This window comes from Leptodactylus fuscus, chromosome 3, assembly GCF_031893055.1.
Source record: "Leptodactylus fuscus isolate aLepFus1 chromosome 3, aLepFus1.hap2, whole genome shotgun sequence".
NCBI classification, from domain to species: domain Eukaryota; kingdom Metazoa; phylum Chordata; class Amphibia; order Anura; family Leptodactylidae; genus Leptodactylus; species Leptodactylus fuscus.
In genome coordinates, this window is record NC_134267.1 from 232513977 (window position 1) to 232529393 (window position 15417).

The 15417-nt window shown below is 43.8% G+C and overlaps 1 protein-coding gene across 1 annotated transcript in view; it reads left to right on the top strand.

Moving 5' to 3' along the window:
- Positions 1–488: 488 nt before the first annotated feature.
- The window catches only part of LOC142196951 (uncharacterized), a 48186-nt gene continuing 33257 nt past the window's right edge, over positions 489–15417 (top strand). Inside the window, 8 exon segments of the mRNA XM_075266925.1 lie at positions 489–517; positions 600–723; positions 2820–2899; positions 3047–3226; positions 3310–3433; positions 5075–6536; positions 13529–13577; positions 14687–14839. Of these exon segments, the coding sequence (XP_075123026.1) occupies positions 639–723; positions 2820–2899; positions 3047–3226; positions 3310–3433; positions 5075–6536; positions 13529–13577; positions 14687–14839 (2133 nt within the window). The 5' untranslated portion in view covers positions 489–517; positions 600–638.

The following is a 15417-nucleotide window of genomic DNA, read 5'->3' on the forward strand; positions in this document are numbered from 1 at the left end:
TTCTAGAAGTCTCTTGTGATAAATTTTGTAAGTAGAATAGGCAGGAGAGCAGCATCAACCTGATCCTACCAAGTTGTAGGTGGTAATGGACTCATCAAATAGTGACAGACACAATATCTACAAGAGGATGGAGTCTATGTAAATGGCGGACGCTGCCAAAGATCCTGAACAGTGGACACTAGTACCAATATCAATCGAAAGTAAATGACTCATAGAGGGATCTTCTCCTGGTACTTGTCACAAGGACTTGTCAAAGACACTTTAGGTGATGTCTACAGAAAAAACCCCAGGATTCCAAATGTGGTCTCACTAGAGCTCTATACAACGGGATCACGATATTGGTTTCCCTAAATTTGTCTCTCCCTCTCTCCATACACAGGAATACACAGCGGTGAAGAAGACATCGGGTGATTGTAGGACTCCGAGCAGCCATGTCCATGAGTCAGGAGGACGGAGCAGGAGCCACAAGAAGATCCTAGAACTGACCAACAAGATCACTGAACTGCTGACTGGAGAGGTGAGCGCTGCTGGGAATGCTGGGACGTTATACAGTAACACCGTGGAGGGGTCGGGGGATGACCGTATCATTGTGTTGTCAGGTTCCTATAAGGTGTCAGGACGTCACTGTCTATTTCTCCATGGAGGAGTGGGAGTATTTAGAAGGACACAAGGATCTGTACAAAGACATCATGATGGAAAACTACCAGCCGCTTACATCACAAGGTAAGAAAAGATATATACAGTGTTGGCCAAAAGTATTGGCACCCCTGCAATTCTGTCAGATAATACTCGTGTTCTTCCAGAAAATGATTACAAGCACAAACTCTTTGGTAATATCTTCATTTATTTTGCTTGCAAGGAAAAAACACAAAAGAGAATGAAAAAAAAGTCAAATCATTGATCATTTTACACAAGACTCCAAAAATGGGCCGGACAAAAGTATTGGCCCCCTCAGCCTAATACTTGGTAGCACAACCTTTAGACACAATAACTGCGCACAACCGCTTCCGGTAACCATCAATGAGTTTCTTACAATGCTCTGCTGCAATTTTAGACCATTCTTCTTTGGCAAACTGCTCCAGGTCCCCCCTGAGATGTGAAGGGGGCCTTCTCCAAACTGCCATCAAGAGATCTCTCCAGAGGTGTTCTATGGGATTCAGGGCTGGACTCATTGCTGCCACTTTATAAGTCTCCAGGGCTTTCTCTCACCACCATTTTCTAGTGCTGACCTGAAGTGTGTTTTGGGGTCATTGTCCTGCTGGAAGACCCATGACCTCTGAGGGAGACCCAGCTTTCTCACACTGGGCCCTACATTATGCTGCACAATGTGTTGGTCGTCTTCAGACTTCATAATGCCATGCACACGGTCAAGCAGTCCAGTGCCAGAGGCAGCAAAGCAACCCCAAAACATCAGGGACCCTCCGCCATGTCTGACTGTAGGGGGCGTCTTCTTTTCTTTGAAGGCCCCTTTTTTTCCCCTGTAAACTCTATGTTGATGCCTTTTCCTACTTTTGTCTCATCTGACCAGAGAGCATTCTTCCAAAATGTTTTTGGCTTTCTCAGGTAAGTTTTGTCAAACTCCAGCCTGGCTTTTTTCTCTGGGTCTCCTACCATACAGTCCCTTTTCATTCAGACACCGACGGATAGTACGGGGTGACACTGCTGTACCCTCGGACTGCAGGGCAGCTTGAACTTGTTTGGATGTTAGTCGAGGTTCTTTATCCACCATCTGCACAATCTTGCGTTGAAATCTCTCGTCAATTTTTCTTTTCCTTCCACATCTAGGGAGGTTAGCCACAGTGCCATGGGCTTTAAACTTCTTGATGACACTGCGCACAGTAGACACAGGAACATTCAGGTCTTTGGAGATGGACTTGTAGCCTTGAGATTGCTCATGCTTCCTCGCAATTTTGCTTCTCAAGTCCTCAGACAGTTCTTTGGTCTTCTTTCTTTTCTCCATGCTCAATGTGATACACACAAGGACACAGGACAGAGGATGAGTCAACTTTAATCCATTTCAACTGGCTGCGAGTGTGATTTAGTTATTGCCACCACCTGTTAGGTGCCTCAGGTAAGTAACAGGTGCTGTTAATTGCACAGATTAGAGAAGCATCACATGATTTTTCAAACAGTGCCAATACTTTTGTCCACCCCCTTTTTATGTTTGCTGTGGAATTATATCCAATTTGGCTTTTTGACAATTCTTTTTGTGGTTTTCCATTGAAGACAAATTAAATGAAGATAATAATACCAAAGAATTTGTGATTGCAATCATTTACTGGAAGAAACTGAGTATTATCTGACAGAATTGCAGGGGTGCCAATACTTTTGGCCAACACTATAACTTGTTGTACATTACTATGGGCACAGGTTGGTACTGGTGGCCATGTTGAAGCACTTATACTAATGGCAATAAACTGTCAGTATAAAACACTGGTTATATGGTGTGTACCAGGTCTAATGCAGGTGGTAAAGTGCACTGATACATCCCCATTATCAGCCATGTGTCAGTTTATCATGAGTCAGGACTACATTGTCACCTCCACTGCTATTCCATACACCTTAGTCATATAGAAGTAACGTGCACATTCATGGCCACCTCTCTGTTCATAATCAGCCTGTAGGTGGCAGCAGGGCCTCATCACATTCTCCACATAGTTATGGGTTCTAGAGGTGGGGCTCTCACTTATAACCCATTTCTCACATATCCTGTGTGAGTTGTCCTCTATGACTTAGAAGTTCTTATAATGGTGTCAGTAGTTTTAGAAGTCTCTATTGGATCCAGTTTTCTGACACTCTTATCCTGAATGACCTTCCAGGGATGGACAAGGACTGGAATGAGATTACCCAAAGAATATTAAACTTCACTTTGGAGATCATCTACCTGCTGACCGGAGAGGTAAACTTTCTATATCTCTATAAAGTTCTAGAAGTCTCTCGCTATAACGACCATAGGGAAAAAGCTAGCAGTGCTTCATAGGCCAGAGAGTAACAATGACGTGATTCCAGCAAGTGGTAGGTGGTAAGTGTCTCTCACCATACACAGGAATACACAATAGTGAAGAAGATATCAGGTGACTGTGTGACTCCCAGCAGCCATATCCATGAGTCAGGAGGACGGAGCAGGAGCCACAGCCCCATCACAGACCCTCCCCCACACTCACCGATACAGGAGCAGAAGATCCTAGAACGGACCAACAAGATCACTGAGCTGCTGACTGGAGAGGTGAGCGCTGCTGGGAATGCTGGGACGTTATACAGCAACACCATGGAGGGGTCTGGGGGATGACCGTATCATTGTGTTGTCAGGTTCCTATAAGGTGTCAGGATGTCACTGTCTATTTCTCCATGGAGGAGTGGGAGTATTTAGAAGGACACAAGGATCTGTACAAGGAGGCCATGATGGAAAACTACCAGCCGCTTATATCTGGAGGTGAGAAGAAATATATTTTTTGTTGCACAGGCATAATAACTGAAATAAAAGTCAGCTTAATTAATGGATATGAACTTATTCACATTGATTATCTGAATTATTTTACATCAATGCCAACCTGTTTCACATGGGCTAAAGTATATGTCACTCACTGGACACTATCCCATCAGGACTGCTGATAAGTGAGTAACCGAAACCAAAATTCAGAGGCATGGTATATAAATAGGGGGCGAGGCATGTGAAAACAGGAGTGTCCAAAAATAATTATTCAGTAATTGTAATCAAGGTAAAATGTTCAAATAATCATAATTTTGGGTTTTAATCACCCAGCGATACTACGGACACTGGTGGCCATGTTGAAGCACATATACCATCATATACGCTGCATACCCATGACATGTAATGTAGGCGCTCCTCAGTGTAGGCTTTATTCCCTTCTGGTTGGAGCCCTATGTTTACCTTATATATATCAAACATATCTGTAGGACTTCATTCACATGAGTGTTGTTTGTGGCATCCATTGATCTGTTATATGTTGGTATAATTTTTATTTATTTAATTTTTATTTGGGGTTTTCAGATTGCTCTTATTGGTTTCAAGGGGCGACTTCGTCCATTCAGTTTGTGGTGAGACACATGAGAGAAGCCTTGGAGACTGAGGAGTACCGTATTTTTCGAACTATAAGACGCACTTTTTTCCCCCAAGTTTGGGAGGGTGCGTCAATGAGGGTGCGTCTTACAGTCCGAATGTGGTCTATAAGGGGGGCGGAGGAGCGGAATAGCAGCATCACCACGCTTCTGCCGCTGCTGGTTTCCTGCAGCGGCAGGAGTGTGGCGATGCTGCGGGTCTTGGTAGCTAAAACCCTCCCGGGCATCCGCCGTTCTATTACAGTGGATGCCGGGTCTGTAAAGCTAATGGCGGCCATCTACTGCAGAGCGGTCAAAATGGCAACCGGGTCTCTGCTGTAATGTAAAGCCGAGACCCGGTTTCCGAGGGACCTTACACAAGCTAAGGTATGACTGAGAGAGTAATGTAAAATCACACAAGGGTTAACCATGGGCGGACCTTATGGGAGCTGAGGTATAGCTCAAGCTTGCACAATACATACTGCTGGTGCAAAAAAAGCAAGTTTGTAATGCAAAGTCCTGAGATCAACTCAGTGAAATATTACATGTCATTAGAGATGAGCAAACACTATTCGAAACAGCCGTTTCAAATAGCACGCTCCCATAGAAATGAATGGAAGCTGCCGGCATGCAGACTGTGCCGGCGGCCGGCCGCTTAACCCCCCCACGTTCCGGCTACGTCCATTCATTTCTATGGGAGCATGCTATTTGAAACGGCTGTTTCGAATATTGTTCGCTCATCACTACATGTCATAATTTCTTTAATGGAATTAACCATAAAGTGTAACAATATATATCATGGTTACTATGATTGCGGCGCTGTGCACCTACACCTCTTGGCCTCTTAGTTGTGACACCCAATATGGGTAAGTGTTTTTAGGACTTGCACACTTTTCACTGTCAAGTGTTTCCCATCATTCCTTGGTATGCCTATTTAGGAGAGCTATGCTATACACTGACACTCATGGCTAATTTGTTTAAAATAAAATCTTGTAATCCATTTTATTCCTAACAGAAAATTCCAATAAGTACTTTGAGGACAATTCGATGTTATCACTAAAAGTGGAAGATGAAGACATCATAGAGCATTCAATAGAAAACCTCATGACCCTTAGTTTTCCCCTGGAACCGTGTAATCCCCCGAATCACAAGGAACCTTCTCCTCACCAATCTGAGATTACCACAACCTCGGGTCACAAAGGGGTTAATAGGTTTCAATGTAGTGATTGCGGAGAAGAGTTTACAAAAAGTTCACATCTTTCTATACACAGAAGAATTCACACAAGGAAAAACCCAAACTCCTGTCCTGAATGTGGGAAATGTTTTACATCGAAATCTAAGCTTCTTGCACATGAGAAAATTCACACAGAAAAGAAGCGGTTTTCATGTTCAGAATGTGGAAAATCTTTTACAAGAAAAAGTATTCTAGTTATACATGAGAGAATTCACACAGGAGAGAAGCCATTTATTTGTTCGGAATGTGGGAAAGGTTTTACATCGAAATCTAAGCTTGTTGAACATGAGAAAATTCACACAGAAGAGAATCGGTTTTCATGTTCAGAATGTGGAAAATCTTTTACAAGAAAATGTATTCTAGATATACATGAGAGAATTCACACAGGAGAGAAGCCATTTATGTGTTCGGAATGCGGGAAATGTTTTACAACGAAGACAAATCTTTCCAGACACGAGAGAACTCACACAGGAGAGAAGCCATTTACATGTTTAGAATGTGGGAAATGTTTTGCAGTAAAATGTAAGCTTATTAAACATGAGAGAACTCACACAGGAGAGAGGCCGTTTCAATGTCCAGAATGTGAGAAATCTTTCATCACTAAAGACCAACTTAACCATCATCAGAGAATTCACACAGGAGAGGAGCTATTCTCATGTTCGCAGTGTGGAAAATGTTTTGCCGGGAAATATAAGCTGGCTAGACACGAAAGCATTCACACAGGAGAGAAACCATTTTTGTGCTTAGAATGTGGGAAATGTTTTAAAAGTAAATTAAATCTTGTTAAACATCAGAGAAATCACACAGGAGAGAAGCTATTCTCATGTTCACAATGTGGCAAATCTTTTATCGAGAAATCAAAACTTGCTTTACATGAGAGAATTCACACCGGGGAGAAACCGTTTTCGTGTTTAGAATGTGGGAGAAGATTTCTAGATAAATCAAATCTTTCTAAACATCAGAAAACGCACACAGGAGATAAGCCGTTTCCCTGTTTAAAATGTGGAAAAACTTTTATACAGAGATCAAAGCTTGTTATCCATGAGAGAACCCACACAAGGGAGAAGCCATTTTCGTGTTCGGAATGTGGAAGATGTTTTACTGAGAACGCGAAACTTCTTAAACATGAGAGACTTCACACGGGAGAGAAGCCGTATTCATGTGTAGAATGTGGGAAGTGCTTTGCAAAGAAAGGAAATTATGAAGCTCATCAGAGAATTCACACAAAGAAAAAACTAGATTCTTAGGAATGTAGGAATTGTCTTTAAAAAAAAAAAAGATTTTTAAACATCAGGTTTATAGATCGTAAAGAGATGTTAAAGGGAGTCTGTCACCAAGGTGAAGCATATTAAAGGGAGTGTGTCAGCAGGACAATCTGTTTCAGAAGGCCCAATAAAGCTGCAAAGCAGATAGGGAACTGTAGGAGTCGCCCTAAAAAGTACCGCCATTAGTCTGATACTGATTTTCCTGCTGACTGACTCCCTTTAACCACTTCAATATCGAGCCAATTCCTCTTGTTCAGGACCAGACCAGTAAAATGTAAACCAACAACGATGGAAACAGGTGTCTATTTTTCCCGCTTTGTTTTTTAATAGCAAAAAAATAAATAAATGTGCTTGTAAAAACTTTTTTAACCCTTAACGACCCATGACGTATTATTAATTCATCGGTGCTAGGTACTTAGCGTACCATGAAGTAATACTACATCATGTAAAGCCCCACAACAGAACCAATAAAAAGCACAGTTTGTCCCGCAAAAATAAGCCCCCAACCAATACTGTCAACCGAAAAATAAAAATGCCACGCCTCTCAGAAGATGGCAATGCAAAAATCACTGATTTATGTCCCCAAATGGGTTTTTGTTCTGCAGAATTAGTATCGCATTAAAAAATAATATAAATGAGGAATCGCCGTAATCGTACCGACCCACAGAGTAAAGGTCACATGTTGCTTATACTGTACGCGGCATGGCGCAAAATTAAAAGGTGAAATGCAATGCCAGAATTTTTTATATTTTTTTTTAAAATCCAGCAAGAAAGAGTTAATAAAATGTATTCAATAAGTTGTAGGCACCCAACTATGGTGTCATTACAAAATTCGTCTCATCCCACAAACAAGCCCTTATATGGCCACATCACCAGAAAAATAAAGAAAATATAGTATCTAGCAATGTGAGGACAAAAAAAACCCAAATCGCCAAATCATTAGAACACGACTGACTGCGGTAGGAAGAGAATATATAAACTGTGCGAGCAAATATCAGGGAACACCCCAGATTTACAGCTTATGAGGGAACAGACACCAGAAGTGACCCCCAAAGTGACTCCCCCAATCATAGGAGCTCCTGGGACATAGTAGGCAATTTGGTTAATTTTTGGGAAGCATTTTAGTCTCAAAATGATAATACCCCTTCATACATTCCTTGACGGGTGTAGTTTTTACAATGGGGTCACTTTTGAGGGGTTTCCATTGTATTGATACTTTAGGGGCTCTGCAAATGTGACACGGCACCTGAAAACTTTACCAGCCCTCCAAAATCCAAATAGCGCTCTGAGCCCACCATGTACCCATACAGCAGATTATGGCCACATATGGGGTATTGCCGTGTTCAGGAGAAATTGTGTAACAAATTGGGGTGTGTTTTTAATTCTTTACTTCTTTAATTTGGACGTTTTATTGGGAAAAAAAAGTAATTTTTCATTTTCACATCTCAATGGAAAAAAAAATCTGTGAAACACCTGTAGGGTAAAAGTGCTCACTATACCCCTTGATAAATTCCTTGAGGGATCTAGTTTCCAAAATGGGTTCATTTCAGGGCACTTCAGGGGCCCTCCAAATGCAACATGGTGCCTGGAACAGATTCCAGCTAAATTTGCCCTCCAAAATCCCAATAGCGCTCCCTTCCGCTCTGGACCTTATAGCGTACCCATTCATCACTTTATAGCCACAAGTGGGGCATTTCTGTAGTTGGGAGAAAATGCGTAACAAATTGTGGGGTGCATTTTCTCCTTTAACCATTAGTAAATGTGTAAATTCTAGGGCTAAATGAATATATTAGTGACGAAAAATGTAAATTTGACCTCCATTTTGTTTTAATTGCTGTGAAATGCTGAAAGGGTTAAGAAACTTTCTAACTGCTGTTTTGTATTCTTTCAGGAGTGCAGTTTTTAGAATGTGGTGACTTATGAGGGTTTTTATTAGAGAGGCCTTTCAAGTTCCCTTCAGAACTGAACTGGTCCCTTGAAAAACGTGTTTTTCTTGAAAATTTGGAAAATTACCGTATATATTCGAGTATAAGCCGACCCAAATATAAGCCAAGGCCCCTAATTTTACCACAAAAAAACTGGGAAAAATCATTGACTCAAGTATAAGCCGCGGGGGGGAAATGCAGCAGCTACTGGAAAATTTCAAAAATTTAAATGGTCAGAGTTTTTGGGTGCAGTAGGTGCTGGGAAAGGGGAGGGGGTGTTTTGGTTGTCTGTCTACCCCTTCCCTGAGCTTGAGGACTGGTTTTTTTTTTTCCCCCACTTGGAATTCAGCCTGGCTGAATATAGGGTGTCTGCAGTGCTCCTATTGACCCCTTCCCGACGGAACAGGAGCACTGCAGATCCCCTATATTCAGTAGACCGGGCACTGTCAGACACAGGGATTCCTAATGTGTATGTGTGTCACAGTCATTTTCTACTTTTGTATGTATTCTAGGGAAAGGAGGGATTTAGAACTTTCATTTTTTTTAAAGCTTTTTTTTTGCCCACTATTTTATGGGAGATCTTATACATTAATATTGCGGTTGGTCATAGACCCCCCCACCCCCCACTTTGCTAAATCGAGTATAAGCCATGGGGGGGCTTTTTCAGCACAAAAACTGTGCTGAAAAATGTGGCTTATACTCGAGTATATAAACTGTACTGCTTGACTTGCCTTATATCTGAAAAAAATGAAAAGGTGATTAAAATTTGACTTCTACATAAACCAGAGACATGGTTAATTATATTTATGAAAAAAATTGGGTAGTATGGCTTTCCATTTGAAAGGCTTGCAATTTCAAAGTTTGAAAACTGCATTTTTTTTTCCAAACTTTCGTCAAATTTCCTATTTTTTCATAATCAAAGACAAAACATATTGACGAAAATTTACTACTGACATAAAGTACAATGTGTTACGAAAAAACAATCTCAGAATCACTTTTGCTAGGCAGGAAATGTGAAGAACAACAACAGCTCTTTTCAGAGCTATACTGCAGGGAGAGGAGTCCATGTACGCTCAATCCAGCTTTCCTTGGTGTATACCCCGCCCCAAAACCTAAGTGGTATTCAGCAAATCTGTGTATAGTATATATACAATGAATCCTGCTTTCCTGGTTGTATTCCACTCCCAAATGAAAGTGGTATACAGTTAAATCAGGGGTGGGCAATTAATTTTCCAATGGGGCCGCATAAGAAATTGAAACTATGCTAGAGGGCCGTGCCATGGCAAACTTAACTCCACCCACTTCTACACTGACTCCGCCCATTCCCAATCATCTTTCCATGTGCTGCCACAAAGTATAACCCTCCTACAGTCACCCGTACATTATATGTCCCCACATTATAATGTTCCCTTCCAACTGCCCCACAGTATTAATCCCCTCTCCTGGTGCCCCAGTTTAAACTATGTGAAACTAGAGGGGGCATGAAACTGGAGCAGCTGGAGGGGAACATTAAAATTGGGGTAGATGGAGGGTGACATTAAACTGGGGGCAACTAGAGGCAGACAGGTCCTCCTCCAGCTTCCTCCACAGTTTGATGCCCCCTCCAGTTGTCCCCATTTTAATGTCCCCTCAGTTTAAGTGCCCTCTTTATCTACCCCCAGTTTCATGTCCCCCCTCCATTTCTGCCTCAGTTTCATGTCCCCCCGCCATCTCTCCCTCAGTTTCATGTCCCCTCCTCCATCTTCCATCTCTGCTCTAGTATAACATTCCCCTTCCATCTCTGCCCCTAGATTCTGAGACACACACACACAGATGTACAAACCGACACAGACAGACACATATAGACACACACTCTCCACCCTGCATCTCACATTCCCATTTCAGTACCTTATGACACACACCACATGTCTCCATCTTCTTGCACTGTCCTGCCGGCACTAAGACACGCCTCCCTAGACACGCTGTGCGGGCCGGTCTGAATCAGTCAGAGGGTCGGATATGGCTTAGGGGCCGTGCTTTGCCCAGGTCTAAGCTAAATATAAAATAACATCTCCGTTTATGGGCTGAAGCTGAATGGTGGGCCTGACACTGTATATGCTGCTGGGGCAAGTGACAACTCCAAAAGGGGGGTAAGAGAATTAATCCTGGGGGTGGCATGGCTGAATTGGCACTCATGGGCACAAAATAACATCTCTGTTTATGGGCTGAAGCTGAATGGGGCATAAACTTAAAATGCAGGGGCCCCAATCTATCTCTAACTCAAGTGAACAGACACACAGGTTCTATTATGCAGTTACAAGTGGAAGAGTGGCTCAGCAAGTGACAGTTGGGGTTCATTGTGTACACTCTATGCCACCAAAAAGGCTAACTGCGGGGCGTAGTTGCACCCCCTCGCCAAACTCACTCAAACCTCAGCTGGGGGAATCCTCCACTCACCCCAGGGGCCACAGGTCCAACTTCTACACCCAATACGTGTAAGGCACAGAGGGATCGGAGAGGACAGGGCTGTGGCTGGCCAGGTACTCACGCAACATGTGCCTATACTTTTCCATCCTGATGACACTAGGCCCCTCGTGGCGGTAGTTTGGCCAGGGTGGGGGCATTAACGTGTCCCAGACCTTGGAGTGTTCCCCTGGTGGTTGTGAACCGGATGGCAGTTGTTAGCCTCTTGGAGGTAATCTCCTCTCTGCCGCCAGCGAGGGTTTACAGAAACATTTCCATCATATTCTGCACCAGTTGCAATCATTTATGCGATTTTTCCTCACCCCTACCAGAACAAAGGACGAGATACCGGGGGTTGAGGATTGTAAAAATCCAGTATTGTTTGCTCTCAAAGATGTGAACTATGCCTTTGTCTCTTGAAAAGCAACCCAACATCGTCAGCCATGTGTGCCAGTGTGTTACTTGGCATGACTTCGCTGCCCCAAACTGGAAGGGTCACTCTCTATTTCTTCCATTTTCCTCTCCCCTTCACACCATCTGTGCTGAAGCAATGGGATGCACTGAACTTCCCCTCAAGCCTCGTGTGGGGCAGTGACATCAAATGCCACTTCATCCCCCTCGTCTTCCTCCATCAGCCAATGGTGTGAAGATGACAGGAGTGTGCTCTGAATGTTTTCAGCCTAGCAGAGGCTACTTTTCACTTACGTAAATGGCCGCACTTTCACCAGTATATCAGGCACAATGGTGTAAGTTTCAAAGTACCTTTCCACCAACAAGTTAAAAACGTGGGCCATGTGTGGACCATGTTTGAGTCTGGCAAGCTCCAGATCTGCTACCACGTTTCGGCCATTATCACATAAGCAAACATGCCTGGGCCCAGGTGCAGCGGGAAAGACCACATTGCCATCGCATCGAGGATGGCATCCCTAACCTTGAGGGAAGTGTGTTTTCTGTCAGCCAAGCTGATGAGCTTCAGCACGTCCTGCTGACGTCTCCCCACGCCAGTGCTGCAGCGTTTCCAGCTTGCAGCAGAGGGTCGATGTTACGGTGGAGGAGGATTTGTGAGAGGGTCACAGCCTTGACTACATTCACCCAACGTGCTGAGAGTGAGATGTAGCGTCCCTGTCCGCATGTGCTTGTCCATGTGTCGGTGGTCAATTGCACCTTAGAGCAAAGCTCAGAACACAGGGCCCGACTAATGTTATGGGACACGTGCTGTCACAAGTCGGGGACTGAACACCAAGAGAATTAGTGATGGCTAGGGGCAGCATAGCGAGGTGCCACAGCTGCCATCAGGTAATGGAAGGCCTCAGTCTCCACTAGCATAAACGCCAACATCTACAGGGCCAGCAGATTTGAGTTGAGGCCGTTGAAGGCTTGGGCATGTGGGTGGGTTGCGCTGTACTTTTGCCTGCAATGAAATGCCTGGGAGATGGGGAGTTGCTGGGAAGAGGCGCATGATGGTGCCGGTAAAAGGAGCAGAGGCAGGAAAAGGGGCAGATGAGGGTGAACTCCCTAAAGTGTCAGAGGCAGATGTGGAGGTGTCCAGGCTGGTGGTCTGGACTGTAGTACCAGCTCTGGCGTCACTGAGGACAACGATTGTTCTGCATTTGCTCTCTCCCACGGAGCCCAGTGCTTGCCTTACAAATGACGGCGCATGGCTGAGGTGCTCAGGTTGCTTTTTTCAGACCCCTATTTAGTTTTGAGTTGCACATTGTGCAAAACGCACTCAGTTTGTCCTCCACGCATACGCTGCAAAATCTACACAACATCAAGGGAGGTGGCCAACATGGGCGAGATTTGGGCGAGTAGCTAGTACAGGGAAAATCTTGGGCCTTGCTGGCTCTGGCCTAGGTTCTATGAAGCAGCTGTCCTGTGCCTCTGGTCATGCCTTTAGCTGTAGCTTGACCACAACCTTGCTCCCCAGCTGCATTTCCAAGCCCCCGGGCACATCATCGTCCACATCCCTTAGCGCTAGCTTTACGCATTTTGTGATGTATACAGATGTTTTCTTATGTATGCACAGAGGCTAGATATATTCAGCGTATCTTGAGATTTCAGGATCGATTTTAAAATCCGATCTACGATCATTTTCCGGCCAATCCCAATCATGAAATTTGCTCAATCACCCATTGGAATCCAATCTTTTCTAATCCCGATCGCTCAACCCTACTCAGCATGTCTAAGATGCTACTATGTGATATCAGATCTATGGGGTGACTATGAAGAGAGAACTACAACTCCCAGCATTTCTGTCGGCTTCATCCCATAGAGGGAGAAGAGAAAAAACTGACTCCACCATTCCCTCTCCTCCATAGGTAACAACTAGAACAGGAGCTCCGCCCACCGTCACCACAGACTCCGTCACCTAGCACCTATTCTCCTCACAGCGAAGCTCCGCCCACTGCACTGGTCATGTGACGTGACATCACCACAGGTCCTTTAGTCACTAATTATACTGTACACAGCTGAGCTCCGCCCCCTCACTGCTGATCACATGACGGTGACATCATCACAGGTCCTTCAGCTATGGCAGTGCAGTAGATACAGAGCAGGTCCTGGTCAGGTGGTCACTGATGTTGTGCTGTTCTCTCTGTTATCAGCCAGCAGCAGAGGAAATCTCAGAACGCCTTGTGTGACCTCAGCCCTAAGGTAAGATGATGGGGGAGGATTTTGTGGGTTTCGTTGCAGTTTGTGGTACAATTTGTGTCATTGTGGTAAAGTCTTGTGGTGAGATGAGACATGTCCTATGGGATTATTTCCCTCCGGTGTCCTCCGGTATACTCCGCTCCTGATCTGACATCGCTGCTGCCCGCTGTACAGTATGGCTACCGAGGCCACCGACCACCGGCACATCAGGCAGGAGAGGACGATCGGAGGAGACTTTAATCACTTCAGGATCGGAGTAAAAAATATGCAAATCTATTCTCCAGGATGTAATTAGGAGGATCGGACACAGTTTTGTTTTTTTTCATACATGTGATTTTGAGTGCTATGATATATTTTCATTATTTACATAATTTTCAAGTCTTTTCTCGGTGATACATAGGGGATTCATTTTACATTATTAAGGAAAAAACACAAAAATATTAAAAAAAAATCTGAAACATTTTTTAATAAGATAAGATAATCCGTAAGTGTAAGGCCTCACGTTGCAGAAACGCAGCTTTTTTTGTTGCAGATTTTATTGCGTTTTTTTGAGACAAAGCCAGGAGTGGATTGAGAAGAAGGGAGAAGTGTAAGACCCTCCTATATACTTCCCATTCCTTTTGTAGCCATTCTTGGCTTTGGCTCAAAAAAACGCAACAAAGTCTGCAGCCAAAAAAGCTGCGTTTCCGCAACGTGGGGACTTGGCCTTAATAAGGATTTTTAAAAAGAAGGAGAGTGCAGGGTCAGGAGTGCACCGCCCCATGTATAAAGTCTATAGAAGTGGTTTATGTACAAATTTCACATCAAACACTGGTTATATAGTGTGTACAGGGTCTAATATGTCCGCTAGTGCACCAATGTCTCTCCAGTATCAGCCACGTGTCAGGTTGTCATAAGTCAGGACTTCGTTGTCAGCTCTGCTGTTATCCTGTACATTACTCGTATAAAAGTGAATATAGAAAGCCACACACATACATGGCTACCTCTCTATTCATAATCTGCCTGGTCGGGGCAGCAGAGGACCCCCTTCTTCAGACCGATATGGGTTCAAGAGGTGGGAACCCCTTTTATAAGACATTTATGGTATATCCTGTGTATGTTGTCCTCTCTAGCATTTACAGCCTCTTGTACAGTTACCGGCCGTACTAGAAGCCTCAAGTGGATCCAGTTTTCTCACATTCTCCAGGATGGACAAGGACTGGAGGAAAATTACCAGAAGAATATTAAACTTCACCTTGGAGATCATCTACATGCTGACCGGAGAGGTAAAATTTCTATATTTCTGTATTGTAATATTTACCAAGAAACACAACGAAGGGAAAATCCAGAATAGACAAGTAGGAGCGTTGTAATGAGAAGGAAAGGGCCATCCAGGAAGAAGAGTCAGGTGGGCGGAGTGTGGCCTAGAGGTGTAGGTCAAACCAGTGTTTCCGACTCCATACTAAATGTCCATCATGGTCAGACTAAAGCAGTAAAGCGCCTCTAATTCACAAAAAAAAGTGATTGATTACTATGAAAATAAATACAGGTTTTAATGGTTTTTAGATGTCTGTGATAGTTGTGTCTGTAATATATATATGGAATAAAGAGAAGTGATTGCACTACACAAGATTTTGGTTACTTGTGCTATTGGCTGTATAGAGATAAATTTTGTAAGTAGAATAGGCAGGAGAGCAGCATCAACCTGATTCTACCAAGTTGTAGGTGGTACAACTGTGGAAAACATCTTGAATGGTACTAGTCTCAAAGAAACCCAACCCAATGGGCTACAATGACTACCGACCTGTAGCACTGACATCCCACCTGATGAAGGTCCTAGAGAGACTGGTGTTGACACACCTAC